This window comes from Eumetopias jubatus, unplaced genomic scaffold, assembly GCF_037043125.1.
Source record: "Eumetopias jubatus isolate StellerSeaLion01/CBP00866 unplaced genomic scaffold, mEumJub1_p1.0 scaffold_2, whole genome shotgun sequence".
NCBI classification, from domain to species: domain Eukaryota; kingdom Metazoa; phylum Chordata; class Mammalia; order Carnivora; family Otariidae; genus Eumetopias; species Eumetopias jubatus.
The window spans coordinates 139762164-139781187 of record NW_028274808.1 but is presented as its reverse complement, the minus strand read 5'-3'; the positions used below and the strand labels follow the sequence as shown (position 1 = coordinate 139781187).

The 19024-nt window shown below is 42.7% G+C and overlaps 1 protein-coding gene across 1 annotated transcript in view; it reads left to right on the top strand.

Annotated features, from left to right (window-relative positions):
* Window positions 1-19024, top strand: part of FRAS1 (Fraser extracellular matrix complex subunit 1) — a 400353-nt gene that overhangs the window by 367534 nt on the left and 13795 nt on the right. Inside the window, exons 63-70 of the mRNA XM_028100674.2 lie at window positions 347-622; window positions 2907-3139; window positions 5569-5729; window positions 7630-7844; window positions 11075-11225; window positions 12593-12700; window positions 13921-14080; window positions 18036-18152. Of these exons, the coding sequence (XP_027956475.2) occupies window positions 347-622; window positions 2907-3139; window positions 5569-5729; window positions 7630-7844; window positions 11075-11225; window positions 12593-12700; window positions 13921-14080; window positions 18036-18152 (1421 nt within the window). The remainder of the gene's footprint in view (window positions 1-346; window positions 623-2906; window positions 3140-5568; window positions 5730-7629; window positions 7845-11074; window positions 11226-12592; window positions 12701-13920; window positions 14081-18035; window positions 18153-19024) is intronic.

Genomic DNA, 19024 nt, shown 5'->3' with positions numbered 1-19024 from the left:
TAAACTAGTAACTGTTATTCATGATATATCTTTGGTTACTGTGTGCATAAAAATAAAAGTATTTTTCACATGAGTGATAGAGCTCTGATTTAGGAATAAGAATAACAAGATACTAAAGCTTTTAGCTCAGACAGATGGAGGGTCTTCTTCACCACTAAAGATCTGTAGTATCTTTTAAGGATGCCTGGCAAAGCACTATGAAAACTTCCGTTATATTTTCTTTTTCATTACATTTTAAAGAATCCCTAGCAGTTAAGGGATCTTGTGAATCTCTAGGGAGGGGAGCCTTAGTTCTCTGAGCCTCCCAACACCCAGCCCAGTCTGAAGCTTTGTTGCTCCTTTGCAGGTTGTCACACTTGCTGACTATGACCATGTAGAAGAAGTTACCAAGGAAGGAGTCAAGAAATCCCCGTCCCCAGGCTACCCGCTGGTTTGTGTTACCCCCTGTGACGCTCATTTCCCCAAGTACACCATCATGAAGGAGCGTTGCAGCGAGGCTGGTATCAACCAAACATCAGTGCAGTTCAGCTGGGAAGTGGCCACCCCCACTGACGGCAATGGGGCCCGGTCGCCCTTTGAGACCATCACTGACAACACACCATTCACCAGTGTCAACCACATGGTAGGTCTAGGGGGATCTGGGCCTGGTTGCATGGGGAGAAAACTGGTGCTTCTCTTTGTCACTGCAACTCTATCAGATAAATTCCTTAAGGCTCTTGCATGGCATTTGGAATAAAATAAACAAATAAGCAGGTACACACAGTATATACCCAGGTATTTTTATTCTTATATATACGGTAATATGGTGTCGTAGAAAGTGATCCAAGCTAGTAATCAGACAACCTGTTTACTAATCTTGATTCTACCTACTTTTAACTATGTGATGGTAAGAGGTTAGGGGAGCTGAGTCTCTGTTTCCTGATCTGCAAAATAATACCTTTTCCACTTAGCCACTGACAAAGTCATTGACAAATCAGATATAAAAGTGATCTATAAATGGTAAAGTAAATCAAAGATTCCACGTAAGTACAATTAATGATTACTTTTTTTCACATCTCTTCAATCATTCAGTAAGTAGTAGGGTATAAACTCCTTAAGGACATGGACCAAGGGTTCTACCACATTTGTATAGCCTAACGTGCTCAGCACATTGACGGCACATAGTAGGGATGGTGCAGTGATTAAACAAAGGATAGAATGTTTCTCGAGTGACTGGCGTTATACAGAATTGGAGAAGGACATGAGAAGAAGCTCACTATGCAGTTGCTGTCCTCAAAGAGTCGAGACACCAGACCAACACCTCTGCCACCATCACAGAGCAATGAATAGTGAGGGTTTTCCCATCCTTAATAAACAGTGCACTGTGGCGACTGCTCATCACACCAGTGACGTCATTCTCCTCAGAGAGAGAACTGAAAGCAGTGGAGATCCTCAACAGTTTTTGATTAAAATTAGTGCACTTACTAATTTTGGACATCAGAGATTTCTTTCAGACTGGATTTCTCTAGCTTTTTTCCTATTCAACTCTCAGTTTGTTCTCACTTTAATAAGTGCTTCCCATAGATAGGATAATGGTGGAGGGAAGGCATAGATGGATGGGGGGCTCTGGGTAAAGCAATGTCACTCACATCCATTGCTTTTTGCACAGCTTATTCAGAAAGGCCAAAAGATCAATTCTTTTGCAATATAACCTAGTTCAAATTTAAGCTATGTGATAAAATTTAAAAACTGAAATGATAAGACTTAACAGCTTATTGTTTCCTAAGTAATTCTCTTTTCAAAAAACCATGAAGGCAGTTCAGTGTGATTTGGGCCAAATATACATTTTTAACAGGTACCAAGTTGATGTTTCCGTTTTTCTTCTTGCAGTGACTTGGTGACTAATACTTTTATCCCAGTTTCATTCGCTCTTTCTTTGTTTCTTCAATTATTTTTTTAATACCATTGTATTGTGTGCATCTTTGTAAGATGCCTCAAATCCCTTCTGAACTAAGGCCATATGTAAATAAATAAATAAATAAAGTGTTGGCAGCTAATTAAAAAAATTTTTAATGGAAAAATCCTCTTTAATTTTTAATGGGCTTCAGTGAAAATTGTTTTCATGGGTAGAATTTATAAGTTTGTATGATTGCTTTGTGGGAGGTCTGTGGCACACAGAACTACTAATTAGTTTTTCTTCTTATGTACTTCCCTATGTGTATGCACACATTATCTAAAGAGTTGTGGTGACCCACGTTGCCTCTGCATAGATTGAGTTAAGCATTCTTATGGCTTCTCTGTGAGAACATGAAAGAATCTGTTGAAAGACCTTCAAAGGCCAGTAGGTGTCAGAGGCCAAGTTCTCAACTTCAACTCTTCATGTTATTATAACCTTTACAGTGTGTGTGTGGTCATTAGGTGGGGGTTGGGGGGAGTGACTAGAAGTAGGAAAGAAAGAAAAATAAGAACTCTTGGGAAGGAAACGTCTCTTTTCTGTATCCTGACATATACCCTCAGAAAAAATGACCTGGAGGCCAACCAGTCTCAGTGGAAGGGTTGGAAACCAACTGAGTAGTCCTCATGCTGAAACTGATCTACAAAGAGAACAATACTGTCACTGGTAACTGGTCATCTCTGGGCTCTTGCTCCAGTCTCTCTGCTTGCTCCTTGTCTGACATGCTGCCTCAGGCTATACGTACTCACTCCTCTGTCCCTAGTGCCTGGCTCCTGGGAGAAAGTCAACAGTTTTGTGGTGAATGAATGAATAGATAGATGAGTGGATAGACGGATGGATAGACAGATGATGGATGGTCTGCACAGAGAGCCCTGTACCAGAAACTGGTCGTGTCATATCATCCAGATGATACAGTGTAAGGAGCTGTTTAAGGAATATACACATGTCTGAAGTACTTTATTTTTCCTGGTAGGTCCTGGACAGCATTTACTTCAGCCGGAGGTTCCATGTGCGTTGTGTGGCAAAGGCCGTAGACAAGGTGGGCCACGTGGGGACCCCCTTAAGGAGCAACATTGTTACCATTGGAACAGACAGTGCTATCTGCCACACCCCAGTGGTAGCCGGGACAGCCAGAGGCTTCCAGGCTCAGTCCTTCATTGCCACCTTGAAATACCTGGATGTCAAGCACAAGGAGCATCCAAACAGGTCAGGCAGGTGGTGCCATCCACCGTGAGGGTCCTCTCCTTTGTGTGTTTTCTGGGCCAGACAGATCAATGAGCGATGCTTCTGCAAAATAAGAATAGTGGTGGATAAGTGCTTCAGAAAAAATTTAAATTCTCAAAGTCCCTCTAAAAATCCAGTCCCTTGTCTGTCTTCTTAGCCTCATGTCCCTTGCCTGTCATTTTCACCGGCCAGTCTCCTCACAGAGAATCAAACTGAAATCAAATCCTCAGGGCTTCCAACTCCTCTATGTTGTGTGCCTCTGCCATGCTGTCCCTCCTGACTCCTGACTGCAGTCCTCCCAGCCCCCTTCCACTCACTGGAGTTAAATCCTATTGTCCTACTGTACCTAGCTCGTGACATCCCTTCTAGGAACTTCCCCATCATCTTTTCCAGTGGAATTTGGGAGCTCCACTTTCCAGCTCTCCTGACACCCATGTATACCTCTTTCAGAGCATTATCATCATTCATTCTCTCTCTGTCCCCATAGTAGATGGTGAGAGCAGGGACCATGATTATTATTATTATTTTTTTTTTGGATCCCCCAAATGTCCCACTGGTTGGGACAGTGCTTCTTGGCACCTAAGAGACACTTGCTAAATATCTAGTGAACAGAGTAATAATACCATTTAAACTGAAAGTCACTGGACAGATGTGCTTTTATTTTTTCCTGTGCTCTCATGATTTTGATGGAGATAGATACGTTCATGTTTGCCTAGCAAAAAAGAATTCCTGTGTACTATACATATTCATTAAACCTTGTGGTAATTGTACATGTGTCTTTATGAGCAACTGAGTTCAGAGAAAGGGGTATATTTGCATGGAGGAAAAAAGAAACAGATTTAAATATGGAGCCAAGAATATGCAAATTCTTCCTTTTTTCTAACAGAATAAGATTTACTTTTGTTAGAAAGCAGTAGCTGAAGTGCCCAGGGCACTACTGAGCCCTTCTTAGCAAAAGAGGCATCCTGTTCCTATTCCAAGGTTCTGAATCCTCTTAAAAATGTCTCTTGGTGGAGTGGTGGGGGGTGGGAGGGATGGGGTGGCTGGGTGATAGACATTAGGGAGGGTATGGGCTATGGTGAGCGCTTTGACTTGTGTAAGACTGATGAATCACAGACCTGTACCTCTGAAACAAATAATATTTATATGTTAAAAAAAAAGGATAGCAGGAGGGGAAGAATGAAGGGGGGGAAATCGGAGGGGGAGATGAACCATGAGAGACTATGGACCCTGAGAAACAAACTGAGGGTTCTAGAGGAGAGGGGGGTGGGCGGATGGGTTAGCCTGGTGATGGGCATTAAAGAGGGCACGTTGTGCATGGAGCACTGGGTGTTATAGGCAAACAATGAATCATGAAACACTACATCACAAACTAATGATGTAATGTATGGTGATTAACATAACATAATAAAAAAAGAAAGATTAAATAAATAAATAAATAAATAAATAAATAAATAAATAAATAAAAATGTCTCTTGGGCTTTTGTTCCAAGAGACAAGCTGTAAAAACTCAAAGGCACCCTCAGTCAACATGCTGAAAATTTGAACTTGTACCATAAAAATAATGCAGCCCATAAGTACAGTTCTTTTGTATCGCCGTCTTAAGCAATATTTATTAAGCTCGTATTTTATTTAGAATTTTATACCACATGCTCTGGAGAAACAAAAGAAGTGAAGGCAACGATCCTTGTCCTCATTGTGGGGAGGCAAGATAAACAGAGTCTAAACGCATATGAGAAATAGCAGCCAATAGGGATAAGTTACAGATGTCCTGGTGCAAAGGCACCTAAGCTCTGGGAAATGTAGATGAGGGAAGAGCACACTGCAAATGGGGGCCAGGGAGGGCCGCCCGCATTGCTCGGAACTTGACGGGGGAGAGGTGGGAGAAAGCTCTTTCAGTTAGGAGGAGACAGTAGGAGTAGGGGGATATGACTATTTCTAAGATATTGTCCTGGGTAGGAATACTGACCTTGGAGTTTAAAGAGCTCACTGAGGTCATTTGGCACAAATACTTTAAAAAAATGTGAGTGTCGGCCCTACCCAACCTTCCCAGACACTCCCTGTGACAGAGAAGGGGACAGCACCTCTATCGGTCACTCCGCTGTTGCTCACAAGGAAACAAAGCTTCCATTTAAAGCAAAAGAAAGCTTTAATTTGTGGTTGTGATGTTATCTTTTCTTGTACAGAAGGGAAAAAAATGTGATTCTTGATGCCTATCAGTTCTGAGCTGGAGGATCTCTTGGCAGGAGGGGTGGGGGACAACCCCACGTGTACATCATACCCTTTGGGAAGCTTCAGGACAAAAAATGGTAGATTCCCCAGGGAAGGCAGAGTAAGTCATGAGGAAGAAATGTACCGTGTTAGCTGTTCCCAGCGTGCACCTAAACACCCTCTGCCCGTTTTTGCCTCAGAATCCACATTTCCGTGCAGATCCCACACCAGGACGGAATGCTACCCCTCATCTCCACCATGCCACTGCACAACCTGCATTTTCTGCTGTCCGAATCCATCTACAGGCACCAGCACATCTGCTCCAATCTCGTCACCACCCAAGACCTGAGAGGCATCTCAGGTGAGGGACGACTTCCGTGCTGGCTTTCCCGTTCCAGCCCAGCGCCATGGCCCTGAGGGACACAGTGAAGTGAACTCTGCTTAATGTCTCCCCTCCTCAAAATCTGCATGATGAGCAGAGTGCCTTCCTAGCAGGCAACAGACATAGGTAGCTTTAGACAGTGAAGTGAATAGAGAAAAAGAAGGACTTTGGAGTCAAACTGACTCAGGTTCAAATCCCTATTCCACTCTCTATCCAACCGAACAGAGATAGCTGGACTTCCCCAAACCACTGTTTTCTTATCTATGACATGGGGATAACAACTGATACCCATCAGGGTGAGGATTTAATTTGTTAACATTTTTAAAGCATCTGCCATGGTAACTGTTGGTTCTTTCCCTCCCCCACAGTGAGCACGTTTGGGTCTGCGCCCTAAAATCCCCTTATTGCAGCCTCTTTGAAAGCTAAAGTGCAGGTGTCGCGTGTTGTAGGACAGGTTCTCTGGGAGCAGGAGCTGAGATGGAGTGTGGGGTGCAAGATGTTTATTGGGGATCAGCATCTGTCGGAGGAGAAAAAGCAGAATTGAGCAGAGGGGAAAGTCAGGCTACAATCTGGCACTGACCCGCAAAAGCCTCCACTGACTCTTCAGGGAGCTCTGGAAAGAGCCCGTCCGCCCAACACATCCTACTTCTGGCCCCAACTGGTGGGCCTTTCTGTCGCACCTCACGCAGTCACTGGGGGCCAGGGCCCTGGCAAGGCCAGCCCGAGGAGCCAATGTGGTGCGGAGACAGGCCCGAAGTTGCTGACAGCCGAGAAGGCGCGTCCCTGTGTTAACCATAGCAGACATTTTACTCTACAAAGAATCCTGTCCATTTCCATTTACCTTAGCAAGTGCACATTAAATGCCTCTTTCCTCCCTTGACAACTGATGAATCATTTACTGGTGTTTGGGAAGATAGAAAAGCGTTCATATGCTCTTTCATATTAAGCATCACTTTAGGTAGTGATGGTCTTTATACAGTAGAGAGTAGCTGAGTGTAAATTATTTGCAAGTCACAGAGCTACACATGAAAGTTTAACTGGTCAACATCTGCAGCCGCTGAAAGAAGCATACTCTGCTTATAGGCTGAAGGTTTGTACCTCTTCCTACTTAAACACAATTAAATTCAACACATGTTAACTGAGATCTGAGTCCTTTTCGGGGCAAAGGACCGGGTGCTGGTGTCATTCTAAGAAAGGCATCAACTCTTTCAGAATACTATAGTTGCTTTTAGTACTATAAAGAATTTTAATCCTGATATTCTAAAATTGTATCTGTATTTAGCTCTCTGCTGCATTAAGGTCTTCCTTAATTTAGAACAGTTCAGTTGCGTGGCAGCATTTGATCCAATAATTTTTGCCCATAGCAGGGGAGGTTTAGTCAAGCATCATTAGTGAGCTATTTACTCATTAGCACAAAATTAAGATTTTTTTTTTCCAAGAGTTCAGAAACCATAGGAGGGGAGGAGGAAGTCAGATGTTTGTTTGTTGGCTTTACATAAAAGCTATTTTTAAAAAATCAGTTCTTAAAAAATAACAGTTCATCAACAAATTATCCATATAGTAAATCTTTGTCTTCAAGGATTGATTGCAAAGCTTCAGTATGTTTTCTTTTCCAAGACACATGGGGCCACTGAGCTCTGACTCCGCTTATAGTATCATTTGCTCACCTTTTCTTCTGGGGTTCCTGCAGTCTCTTAGAGGAGTCTGTGACCTTAGTCACTCTATTTACCCTGTGGCAATTTGGGGAGCCCTGGGTTGCTCTCCTAATAGAGTCTCAGATGGACAGTAGGCTATCTCAGGTTCATAAGGACACATCCCTTCTCCCCAGGGGCATGTCCACAGACTGAGTCACTCTTGCTTGTTCCTCCCTCCCGCACAGAGGCAGGGTTCCTGGACGACAGGGTCTACGACAGCACGGCCCTGGGTCCTGGTTACGACCGTCCCTTCCAATTTGACCCCAGCGTCCGGGAGCCCAAGACCATCCAGCTCTACAAACACCTGAACCTAAAGAGCTGCGTCTGGACCTTTGATGCCTATTATGACATGACCGAGTTAATTGATGTCTGCGGGGGGTCTGTCACTGCTGACTTCCAGGTGGGTGCTCCAGGGGCTTATCTGACGGCTGCGTGCACCTGAGTGCCCTATGAAACCTTGTTTGTTCCTGAAAGCACTTCTGTTAGCACGTTGCATCCAGCGGCCCTCAAGAACTGAGATAGCCAAGGGAGTCTTCTTTAGAAGTCCCTTAGCAGCATGGTGGCTAGAGAGAGCCTCCTAAAGTCTACCAAATCAATTAATTGGAAAATTAATGTGGAAAATGTTAAAATTAATGTGGAAAAAAATTATCTGGCCCAGCCGTTTATATAAAAATCTAATATTTACTTCTCTAGATACATATGGTTTTTCCCTCTAGGTTTATTTTGGAAGGCCAAAAGGATTTACGTTTGATGGTAAGGTTATTACAAAGTAGATGTATTCTCTTCTGTGCTTGGGGAAATAAGTCAAAATGAAGTGCACCCTTTCACAAGACAAGTAGAGCACTCTCTTTTTAAGCGTTATGGAGAGAGAATTGTTTAAAACACCTTGATTTCACATCTAGTCCAAACCGGTGCCAAACTGACAACCTTTGCAAAAATGGACACTTTTTAAATTTTATTTATTTGAGAGAGAGATCAAGCACAAGTGAGGGGTAGTGGCAAAGAGAGAGGGAGAAGCAGACTCCCCGCTGAGCAGGGAGCCCGACATGGGGCTTGATCCCCCAGCCCTGAGGTCATGATCTGAGCCCCAGGGAGACGCTTAAGCGACTGAGCCACCCAGGCACCCCGACACTTTCTTAATAGTTATTAAACATTAGTGACAAACAAACATTTTAGTAAGAAGCCATCGTCCTAGGAGGGCAGTTATATCAAAGGCATTAGGCTAAGTGAATCCTCGTGGGAAAATTAAATCTAAAGCAGATTCTACCCAATTATGAGCGATTATCTCAATGAGCTAAAAATGACGTTTGTTCTTCATTTCAAATCAAGTTTAACCACACTGAAAGAGGGACTTCTGGAGGCACTTAAGAGTAATTATTTTGGGAACGCGTCTTTGATTAACAATTGTTTTGTTTCCTTGTCATGCCTCTCATTTTGGTTCGCTCTCATTTCATGTGCACTACTGCCCTCTACCGAATGGAAAATTAAGGCATTCTTAGGTTTGCTTTCTGTTTCTGCCGTTGAGTGACCTACATTCACTCCCAAAAATGCAAAACTAAGTGATTGGTTCCTCCTCTGGCCTCTCAAAAATTAGTATTCTGTGTTCGCCATGCTTTTACTCTAATTACATTTTTGGGTATTTTTGTTCAGAATATGCCCAAAAATCTCAAAGCCTAAGATTTCTCATTATATATGCCCCACTTCTTAAACCAACACAGAGTAGATACACAGAAGTACTTCATTGCAGTCTGTTTCTTTAAAAATGGTTGAAACAGCTGGTATATGGTAGAAAGGATTTAGAACTTACAACCAAGCCCTAGTTCATATCTTTCCCTATCATAACTTCTCTGAATGTCATCTGAAATTGTAACCAGTCATCTCAACATGTCAAGGTACTTGGCACAGTGTAGGTATGTGGTAAATATTTGTCAAGGTTTGGGTTGCTTTTTTTTAAAGGATTAGTAAGTAATAGCATGAGGGATAAAGGATAGAAAACAGAAACAGAGGAGGGAAAATTAATTTTTCCAATCAACTAAAGAATTATTGAGGTTCTAATATCAACAATTTTGAGATTAGACCATGTGTTTTTAACAAAGCCTGTATATTAAAGGGGCAGAATACGGTGTGAGGTCCAGATAAAATCTGGAAATTTTCTGAAGAAAACAGAATAAGGCATTTCAAAAGAGATTTTTTTTAATGAATATGGAATTAGCAGAATCTTTTGAAAAACTTGGAATCAAACCTTGAACCCCTGACACCACTGAATATGAAAAAATATTGTAGAAAAATAAAATGTTGATGTCCCAAATATTGATGAAACATTTGGCTCTTTTCCTAAATTACCCATGGAAACACTTTCCATTGTATTTTAAAACAAAGGAAAAATATGAGTTTCATAGTATAGTGTATCATAGTATTTTACCAATGACAAAATTATTTCAAGCTTTTTTGTTATAAAAAAATAATATATTTACAGAGGAAAATACAAAATGAATAAATCAAGTCCCACATTCATATATACGTGTAAACAGTTACCTTCCCCATGAAAACTTCTGCTTATATTTTGTTATCTTTCTATCCAGTTTTTGTTCATTTCATAGTAGAATAAAAATTTTTGAGCCATTAATTAATAGCGGTAACAGGAATCCCCTTAGAAGAAATATTCCCTTGTAAGTGTGATGTGCTGCCTTTTCAAAATTATTTCAGTGAGGCATTGTATGAGATGGGAAATTATACAAGTATATGCAGCTCTGAACTGTGTTGCTAAGTTTCCTAGATATGATATCCAAATCCCATGACCTCAGTTCCTGTTGCAAGAGATGTGACTGCTCACTAAAACATCCAAGTCAGCCACACATTTGTCCCAAGGACCCAGACTTGGGCATCTTTCCAATTAGAGTTGATTCAGACTCTCCTACAGGTCACTGGAAAATGTGGTCAGCGAGGGACTATGTATTAATCCTTTGGGAATAACTGTGTTACTTTAAAATCTTGGCCAAGTCTTCCAGCAATTGAACAGTGGAGGCAAAGCTCCTTCTCAGTCTTCAGAAGTGTTTTTGTTCAAGTGTCACCTCCTTAGAGAAGCCTTCCCAGATCACCCTATAAAAGAAGCATCTTGGACACTTCCCATCCCTTTCTTTATTTTTTAAATGTGTGCATCACTTTACTGGACTGTAGGTTGCATAAGGGCAGTGAGTTTGGTTCTTCCCACTGCTGAGGAGGAAGCTCAGTCTGGTGCCTAGGCACCTAGCACCGTCGTGGGCACTTGGTTAATAATTATTGAACGAGGGACACCTGGGTGGCTCGGTCAGTTAAGTGTCTGCCTTCCTCTCAGGTCATGATCCCAGGGTCCTGGGATCCAAGCCCCACATCGGGCTTCTTGCTTAGCGGGGAGTCTGCTTCTCCCTCTGCCTGCCGCTCCCCCTGCTTGTGCTCTGTCTCTCTCTCTCTCTCTCTCTCTCTCTCTCTGACAAATAAATAAATAAAATCTTTAAAAATTTTTAAAAAATAATTATTGAATGAGTCAGTGAGTAAATGAGGGAGTAAAAATTGAACTGAAATGTCATAGCCATATGCCTTTTCATCCCAGGGAAGAAATAACCCTCTCTGTGCACACCATTTGCTTGGCAGGTGAGAGACTCTGCTCAGTCGTTCCTGACCATCCACGTGCCTCTCTATGTGTCCTACATCTATGTGACAGCCCCCAGGGGCTGGGCCTCTTTGGAGCACCACACCGAAATGGAGTTTTCCTTCTTCTATGACACTGTGCTCTGGAGAACAGGTATACTCATTAACATCTTAACTTTCCCTACCTTATGTTCAAGCAAGATGAAAACAAAGTAATAAGTAGTGACTTTTAAAAGGAGCTCCAGTCTTTATCCCATTGTCCTATATACAGTCAAAAGGAGGGCTGCCCCTCTAGGCCAAATGAATAAAGCGAAGTAGGTTGCTGTTGATATACCTTTCCTTTTCCAGGCACCTGATTCGAAGACCCTTTTGCTTAAACGCCATGAATCACACCATTTTTAACTAGGAGCGAATGAACATGATCATACTCCAGAAGGATACCTCTGGACCCCTAGTGGGCAGTATAGGAACCCATCGGTCACTTGCTATCCTCTACTCTGGGTCTAGCTATCTGGATTGAGTCTTTCATCCCTGGAGGCCTTCCAGCATCAGCATGTATGGACATGGTTCTTTTTAGGAACCACAGATCTCTATATTGGTGACAGCCCCTCAGCTGGGAGCTCACACCTTCCTCCTGTCTTCCCCAAGCCACCTTTTCCCACTGCTACCTCATGATGCCCCAAACTCGTCTCCCCCTTCTGCTGCTCCTCTTCTCCCTCTTGGCCTCCCTGGAGGTGATTGACTTGATCTGCGCTACTAAGCAGCTACAGGAATGTTCATTAGATAGGGTTTCATCTCTAGTAATGGAAAATACAGGCTTTTCTTCTGTTGAGGGCTTTGAACTCAAATCATTTGTTTTATATTTCTCATAGGAAAATAACTTCAGGAAGTTTTCACACTCTGGGTCAGATAATTTCTTGAGCTTTGGGGTTCTTTTTAAACGTTGTTTTTTCCCCTCCTTTGGTTACCCTTTAGTTTTGGGTCATACTGAACTCACTGGGCATCATGATTGTAATTACCCCTACGAAAGCCATGGTTTATTCCTGTCATGCCATATATGGCTGGCCTTCTACAAGCTAATCTTGAATCATCCATTGGTTTGAATATTAAATGTAGCCACCAGGACATTGCTTATGGTTCCGTTGAGTCATGAAAGCCGTCCTCATGAGGAAAAGCAAATAGAGTCTGAGGCAGATGCACTATAATCACATCCTCGTGTAAAGTTGATAGTAAGAAGTTTAAGGACCAATTTTTTTTTGAGCTCTGGGCTAGGGCCCTGACTCTGGGCTCAGTGGCATTTTCAGGTATGAAGAAACTATGCCAAGGAGAAAAAACAAAACCAGGTAGAATGAATTGGTAAATGTGTCTAAATAGATTGTATGTTCATATGAATACGCAAATTTTTCTTAACTTACATTCAAATTACTGTGCAGCTCTACTTAGAGGTATCACTGGGACAACTCACATGTAGTTTACTCTCATTCCCTAACTTGGATGTTTTGTGTATGATCGCCTGCCCAGGAATCCAGACAGACAGCGTGCTCTCTGCAAGGCTTCAGATAATAAGAATCTACATTCGAGAGGATGGCCGTCTTGTCATTGAATTCAAGACCCATGCCAAATTCAGAGGTAATATCAGTGCAGTTTTTTCCCCAATTTTTTTTTTATTAAGAAACATTACAGGGGCACCTAGGTGGCTCATTCGGTTAAGTGTCTGCCTTCAGCTCAGGTCGTGATCCCGGGGTCCTGGGGTCGAGCCCCACGTTGGGCTCCCTGCTCAGCGGAGAGTCTGCTTCCCCCTCTCCCTCTACTCCTCCCTCCTCCCGCCTGTGCCTGCTCTCTCTCTCTCTCTCTCAAATAAATAAAATCTTAAAAAAAAACATTATAAACATAGACAAAAGGCAAAATAATAGAACAGTGAAAAACAAAGTCAACAATTGTTAACATTTTGCTATATGCGTATGCATCCATACACACGTGCATACCCAATTTTTGGTACCACATTTGAAAACAAGTTGCAGACTTCATGTCAGGTTACCCTAAATACTGCCCTAGACGTCTCCTGAGAACAAAGACATTCTCTTACACATCACAGTGGTGTCACTACATCCAAGATATTTAAGATTGATCCAATAATATCTAGTTCCTATTCATATTCTGTTGTCCTCTATTGTCCTACAGATGTCTTTTCCATTTGTTTTTATATTGTTTTATATTTATTTTATATCTGTTTATGTAAAAGGAACGTGGATCCAATCAATATTTACATATTACATTCTGGCTGTTATGTTAGTCTCTTGGTCTAGAAGTCTCTCTACTTTTATTTATTCATGACACTATATGACTGCATTTTTAATGAGTAGAAGTGTCCTGCTGAGTAACCTTTAACTTTTCAATGATGTTTACAGTTATCTCCTTCCTCTGAGGACTTGAGTGGCTTTAAATGTATTTCTTTTTTGTCTGAAACTGATATTTCTGTTTATAAGCTACCAAGACATTTCTGCCTCTAAGAAACATGTTTTTTGGAATTCAAAACTAAGTGTATTTGACATTCATTGTCACATAAGGGCCCCTGTTGTTATGAATATGCCCGCACCCTTTTCACAAGGAACATTCATGTTGTTTATAAATATATATGACCATAATGACCATCATGAGTAGGCTGATAGACTGGGGTGAGTTGCCATGCTGTCCAGCCAGGGTGGAATACATTCTAAGGTGTGAGAGGGTAGGTATAACCTTAGTTGTTCGGTAGAAGAATATTAATTCGGTACTAAGGCTTTAGTGGGGGATTCATCTCAAGGATGATAAAACTCACAACTAAGTGTGTGTGTTTCCCCTTGAAATAGGACAATTTGTGATGGAGCACCACACCCTCCCTGATGTGAAATCATTCATACTGACTCCAGACCACTTAGGAGGAATTGAATTTGACCTGCAGCTACTATGGAGTGCTCAGACTTTTGATTCTCCGTATCAACTCTGGAGAGCCACAAGCTCTTATAACAGGTGAATACAGGATGGGGTGTTTGGGGGAGATCTGAAATGGTCTCAGTCTCTTTCAGAGGCTTGGGAAATACGGCTTTTTTTTTTTTTTTTTTTTGCAAAAGTTAGATTTCCGTTGTTAAGGGGGGGTAGAAATAACCCTTTGACAAGTAGAGAGAGAAACAAAGTAAGTCAGATCAGCTTGTGCTTCGTAAACGAGGAAGTAGTTACCCTTATTGCAAGGATAAGACTGAGAAGGCTGGATATCACTTCTATTCGCATCCTATTGGCTAGAATTTAGTCACGTGACACATCTACCTGGGAAAGATGTCTAATTAAAGCCTTAGTGGGGTGCCTGGGTGGCTCAGTCGGTTAAGCATCCTTGGTTTCAGCTCAGGTCATGATCTCAGGGTCATGAGGTTGAGCCCTGAGTCAGGCTCCACGCTCAGCATGGAGTCTACTTGAGATTCTCTCCTCCTCCCTCTGCACCCCCCCACCACGCTCATGCCCTCTCTCTCTCTCAAATAAATAATTAAATCATTTTTAAAAATCCGTAGTATAATAAAAAAATTTCAATCCAATCACTACAACCAGTTTAAAAATCCAGGATCTCTGTTTATCAGATCCAGATGTCACCCCTTACGGTCCAATCTTCTGTAAAATAAATAAGATTTATTTCTCTCCCACACCCAAAATAGAGGTAGAATAAGAATTGTTAAATATGTAAAATATCTCATTTGTGAAGGGGAGGAATAGGAGAAACACAATTAAAACTGTTACCATAAAAAGGATAATGAGGCAACCAGGAGTCCATCATAAATATTATTATCCTCATTTTATAGATCATGAAATTAAGATTGGTATTTAGCATGAAATTCTTGTTCCAGCTTTATAGTTAAGAAATAGCAGGTTGTCTTAAGGATCATTTTCAAAAAGATTTCTTTAATTGTGAATTTTTGGTTTTATATCAGGTATTTTTTTTAAATAATGATTCCTTTGAAATCAATATGTAATAATCTTCAAAGGCTATGCTTCCTAGAAGCTCAGGAGATTATACGCATACTTTGTCCTAATTTATAGACATGGAGACTGTCTTCTTTAAATCCTCTGCGATTCCCCACTGCCTACTGGATGAAGTCCAAATTCTTTATTCAAAGCCCATACCCTCCTCTCTAGCCTCATCTCAAACCCAACCTTCTGAACCACATTAAATAGCTCACCAGCCCCTGAACCCACCAGCCCGTCTGTACCTCCATGCCTTTGCAACTGCCTCTGCCCTTTCTGCTCTTTCCCTCTTGCAGACCTTGAACTCCTCTGAGGCAGCTCAAATACTCAAATACCAACCCCTCGGCAATACCTTCCCTGACTCCCCATGCAGTGCTAGAGGCCCCTCCTCCTCTTCCCACCTTGTTCCATCTTCTACTGAACGCAGCTCTTTATATTACATGCTGTAAGTAGGGTCCCATTTTCCACTAGCTTGTGAGCTCCCTGAGGGTAAAGGCATGCCTGATTGATCTTGAATCCCCAGAGCTGCAGCTTGTAGCACATGGTAGGTCCTAAATAAACATCCCTTAGGAGCTTACGTTTGCGGTAAGGGGTTAAGAAACTATAGCTAAATGGCAACGTGTAGAACAGCGTCCAGTATGCTGTGCTATGTGCTCTGCGAGAGGCACCGAGTGCGGAGACCATGGCTGTTCGGGGAGGACCGGGGAGCTGTACAAGGCTTCCTGGAGGAGGTGGGGCAGCTCGTGCTCCATGTTGCACTATGAGAAAGGTCTAGTTCTCAGAAAGGAGAGGGGGAGACCTACAGAATTAAAAACCTGCATCTAGGGATGGCATATTTGCAGGGATCGTGAGGAAATGGACCTAAATCATATTTAGGGATGAGAAAAGGAGGACTGTGGGCTTGGGAAGCCATGCACTTTGTCCTGCATTCATTTGTTCAACAAATAATTTAGTGAGCATTTACTGTGTGTTAGGGAAGGTTCCGGGCACTTGGATGCATACGTGAACAAAATAAAAATCCACACAGCATTTACAGTAAAGTAAGAAGACACAAAAAGGTGGCCATAATAAACAAGTATAGCAGAACATGTCAGAAAGTGGGGAGTGCCATGGAAAAATAAAGGATTTATTTTTTTTAAGATTTTAGTTATGTGACAAAAAGAGAGAGAGCACAAGCAGGGGGAGAAGCAGGCAGAGGGAGAAGCAGGCTCCCCGCTGAGCAGAGAGCCTGATGCGGGACTCGCTCCCAGGACCCTGGGATCATGACCTGAGCCACCCAGATGCCCCGAAAAATAAAGGATTTAGAGCAGTCTGTAAGGAGAACCAGGAGTCGGGGGACACTGTGATTTCAATTAGGATGTGCAAAGTAGACCTCAACAAGAAGGTACATCTGAGCAAATACTTGAAGGAGGTGAGGGAGTTCGCTGGCAGGGTTCCTGAATTGGTAGCGTGTCTTGCATCCTGGGGAACAGTGAGGAGGCTGGTGTGGCTGGAGTGGAGTGAGCAAGGGGGAGGAGGATGGGCGGGAAGGCCAAAGAAGTAGGGGGATGGGGTGGGGCCCGCACGCGGGACCAGTGCTTGGACCTTGACATTTACCCGAGAGCCACGGCAGGGTTTGAGCAAGGGGAGCGGCATGATCTGGCCCGTTTGAAAGCAAGGGTTCCGGCATGGGCAGTTCTGCCTGCCTAAGTGTTTCTATTAATCATGGGTTACTATTCACATTATGCATGCCAATTTTCATGTAATTCAAATATGACGTATATGGTCTCATCTGCTGGCCCAGGGTTTGGAGGAAGAGAGGGCTCATGGAGGAAAATAACAGACATACAGACTGTCAGGAAGGGGCTTAGAAACTCAGCCCTGAAAGTTTGTATTGTTTGTCAAAAATCATACAATTGTGGAAAAGGCAAAGGCAAGCCAGGTTTTTAGACCATCTCACAGTTTCCAGCTTGTGCCATTCCACTAAAATGACCCCAGGATGTGTCATATAAGTTTTTATTTGTTTATTTATCTAACCAAATCTTTGCTATCACTGTATGAATGACTAGATAAATACAAAAGAAATGGTCAAAAAAAAACCCCAAACATAGCAAACGTGAGAACTGTCACAGATTGCTCACAACAGTTATAATTAAGATTCATAACCTTGCACTTTCCATTCAGTGGATGGCAGCCTCCCAAGACTCTTAAAGAATCTTCCTGAAGTCTCTGGCTGTCTGGCTGTCTTCCAGGCAGCCTGACAGGGCTGGGGCTGCTCCTTGATGACAAGTGTGGGAAATGAAGTAGGTGAGGGTACAAAGGCTCCCTGCTCTTGGTGTCTTAACCTACAGAATTCTGTGATCCACCACAAGTAGGGAAATTCTCAACGCTTAGTCTCCTATGAGAAGAGAGATTGTTCTTCAGCTCCGTGATGGGCTGAGCCCGTAGAGTTTGGAAGAGGAGCCCGGAAACCAAATGCTAAGGAAATGGGGATGCAGATGCTCTCTGGAGTAGGGTGTCCTTTAGCCCTGAGGCATTTGCCACCCGCGGTCAGCAGCCGCTGACGTGTCCACACCTTAATAAGAATCTTTTGCAGTCGAGAATGTGTTGAACAGGGTGTCCATCAACAAGAAACCGTAAACAGAAATTGTCGAACAAGTTTCATGGAAATCTAAAGGAAGTGGCCAGTTCTGTTTTGTCTTCACTTGAGCCTTTTAGGTTTTTATAAACAGTGTGCCTTTCTCAGCTTTTCTCATGAAAAGGACTAGAATAGGATAAAGGCAAGTAGCTCTATTGAACACCTCTGGATAATACCCTGACAGTTAAAATAACCAGTGAGGAATTGCTGAAGACTGTGTTTGCAGACCCGTAAAGTCTGTAGATGCTGAGCACAAATACCATCCGAAAGGTGTTTAATGAAGTCAGTGTGTTTCTGGGTGAGTAAATAATCTATAAAATGTCCCCTCTAACCACAGTGTGCTCTGCATGTTTCCAGGAAGGACTACTCGGGGGAGTACACCATCTACCTGATCCCATGCACCGTGCAGCCCACACAGCCGTGGGTTGATCCAGGAGAGAAGCCTTTGGCCTGCACTGCACATGCCCCAGAAAGGTAGGGAAATGTGGCACATCCTCATGATGTGTAAATTCACCTCCTCGCTAAAACGTATTTGTAACGGCAAAATCCGTTCTCGTGATGCCTTCATGGCCATTCACAGGCATGCAGAGTGGCAAAATGTTGAGTCACCTGACACACACATTCCTGGCTCAGGTCAAGCAAGGCAACACTCTACCTTCTTTCAGCTTTCATAACTATAAACAAGTATCCTTTTCATGGTCTGTGTTGTGCTGTGGTTTTCAAATTTTTGTGCTTTTTTATTGGTGATCTCACCGTTTGTAACAGCTCCCAAGCATAGTGCTGAGGTGCTACCTAATACTCCTAAGTACAAGAAGCCTGTGACGTGCCTTAGGTCACATAGCCTTTCTTGGGCATAGGTCTTAAGTGCTGTTGCCACGAATTCTATGTTAACAAATTAACAACATATTAAATAAGTGTTTTAAACAGAAACATGCATAAAACGGGGCTAGGTATTGGTCAGTCAGTGAATATGTTGTGACCAGAGGCTGGAGGAGCTCTACCCTGTATTTGCCCTAGGAGCAGTGATTCAGTATTCACTGACTCAGCATTCACTGTGACTTTATAGAACATACTTACCACAAATAACAAGAATCAACGCAGCCTGTACCCACCTCAGACCTGAGACTGTCCACATTGTGCCCTATGTTCATTCATTCAGCCAGTGTTAATTCAGCTCTTATCGTGTGCTTGGCTCTGGTCTAGCATGGAGAGTATAACCTCCGCTCTAGCGCTATCTTTCTAGGAGCTGGGCAAAGTGAAGAGAAAACTTCTTCTTTTTAAAGATTTTATTTATTTATTTGACAGAGACACAGCGAGAGAGGGAACACAAGCAGGGGGAGTGGGAG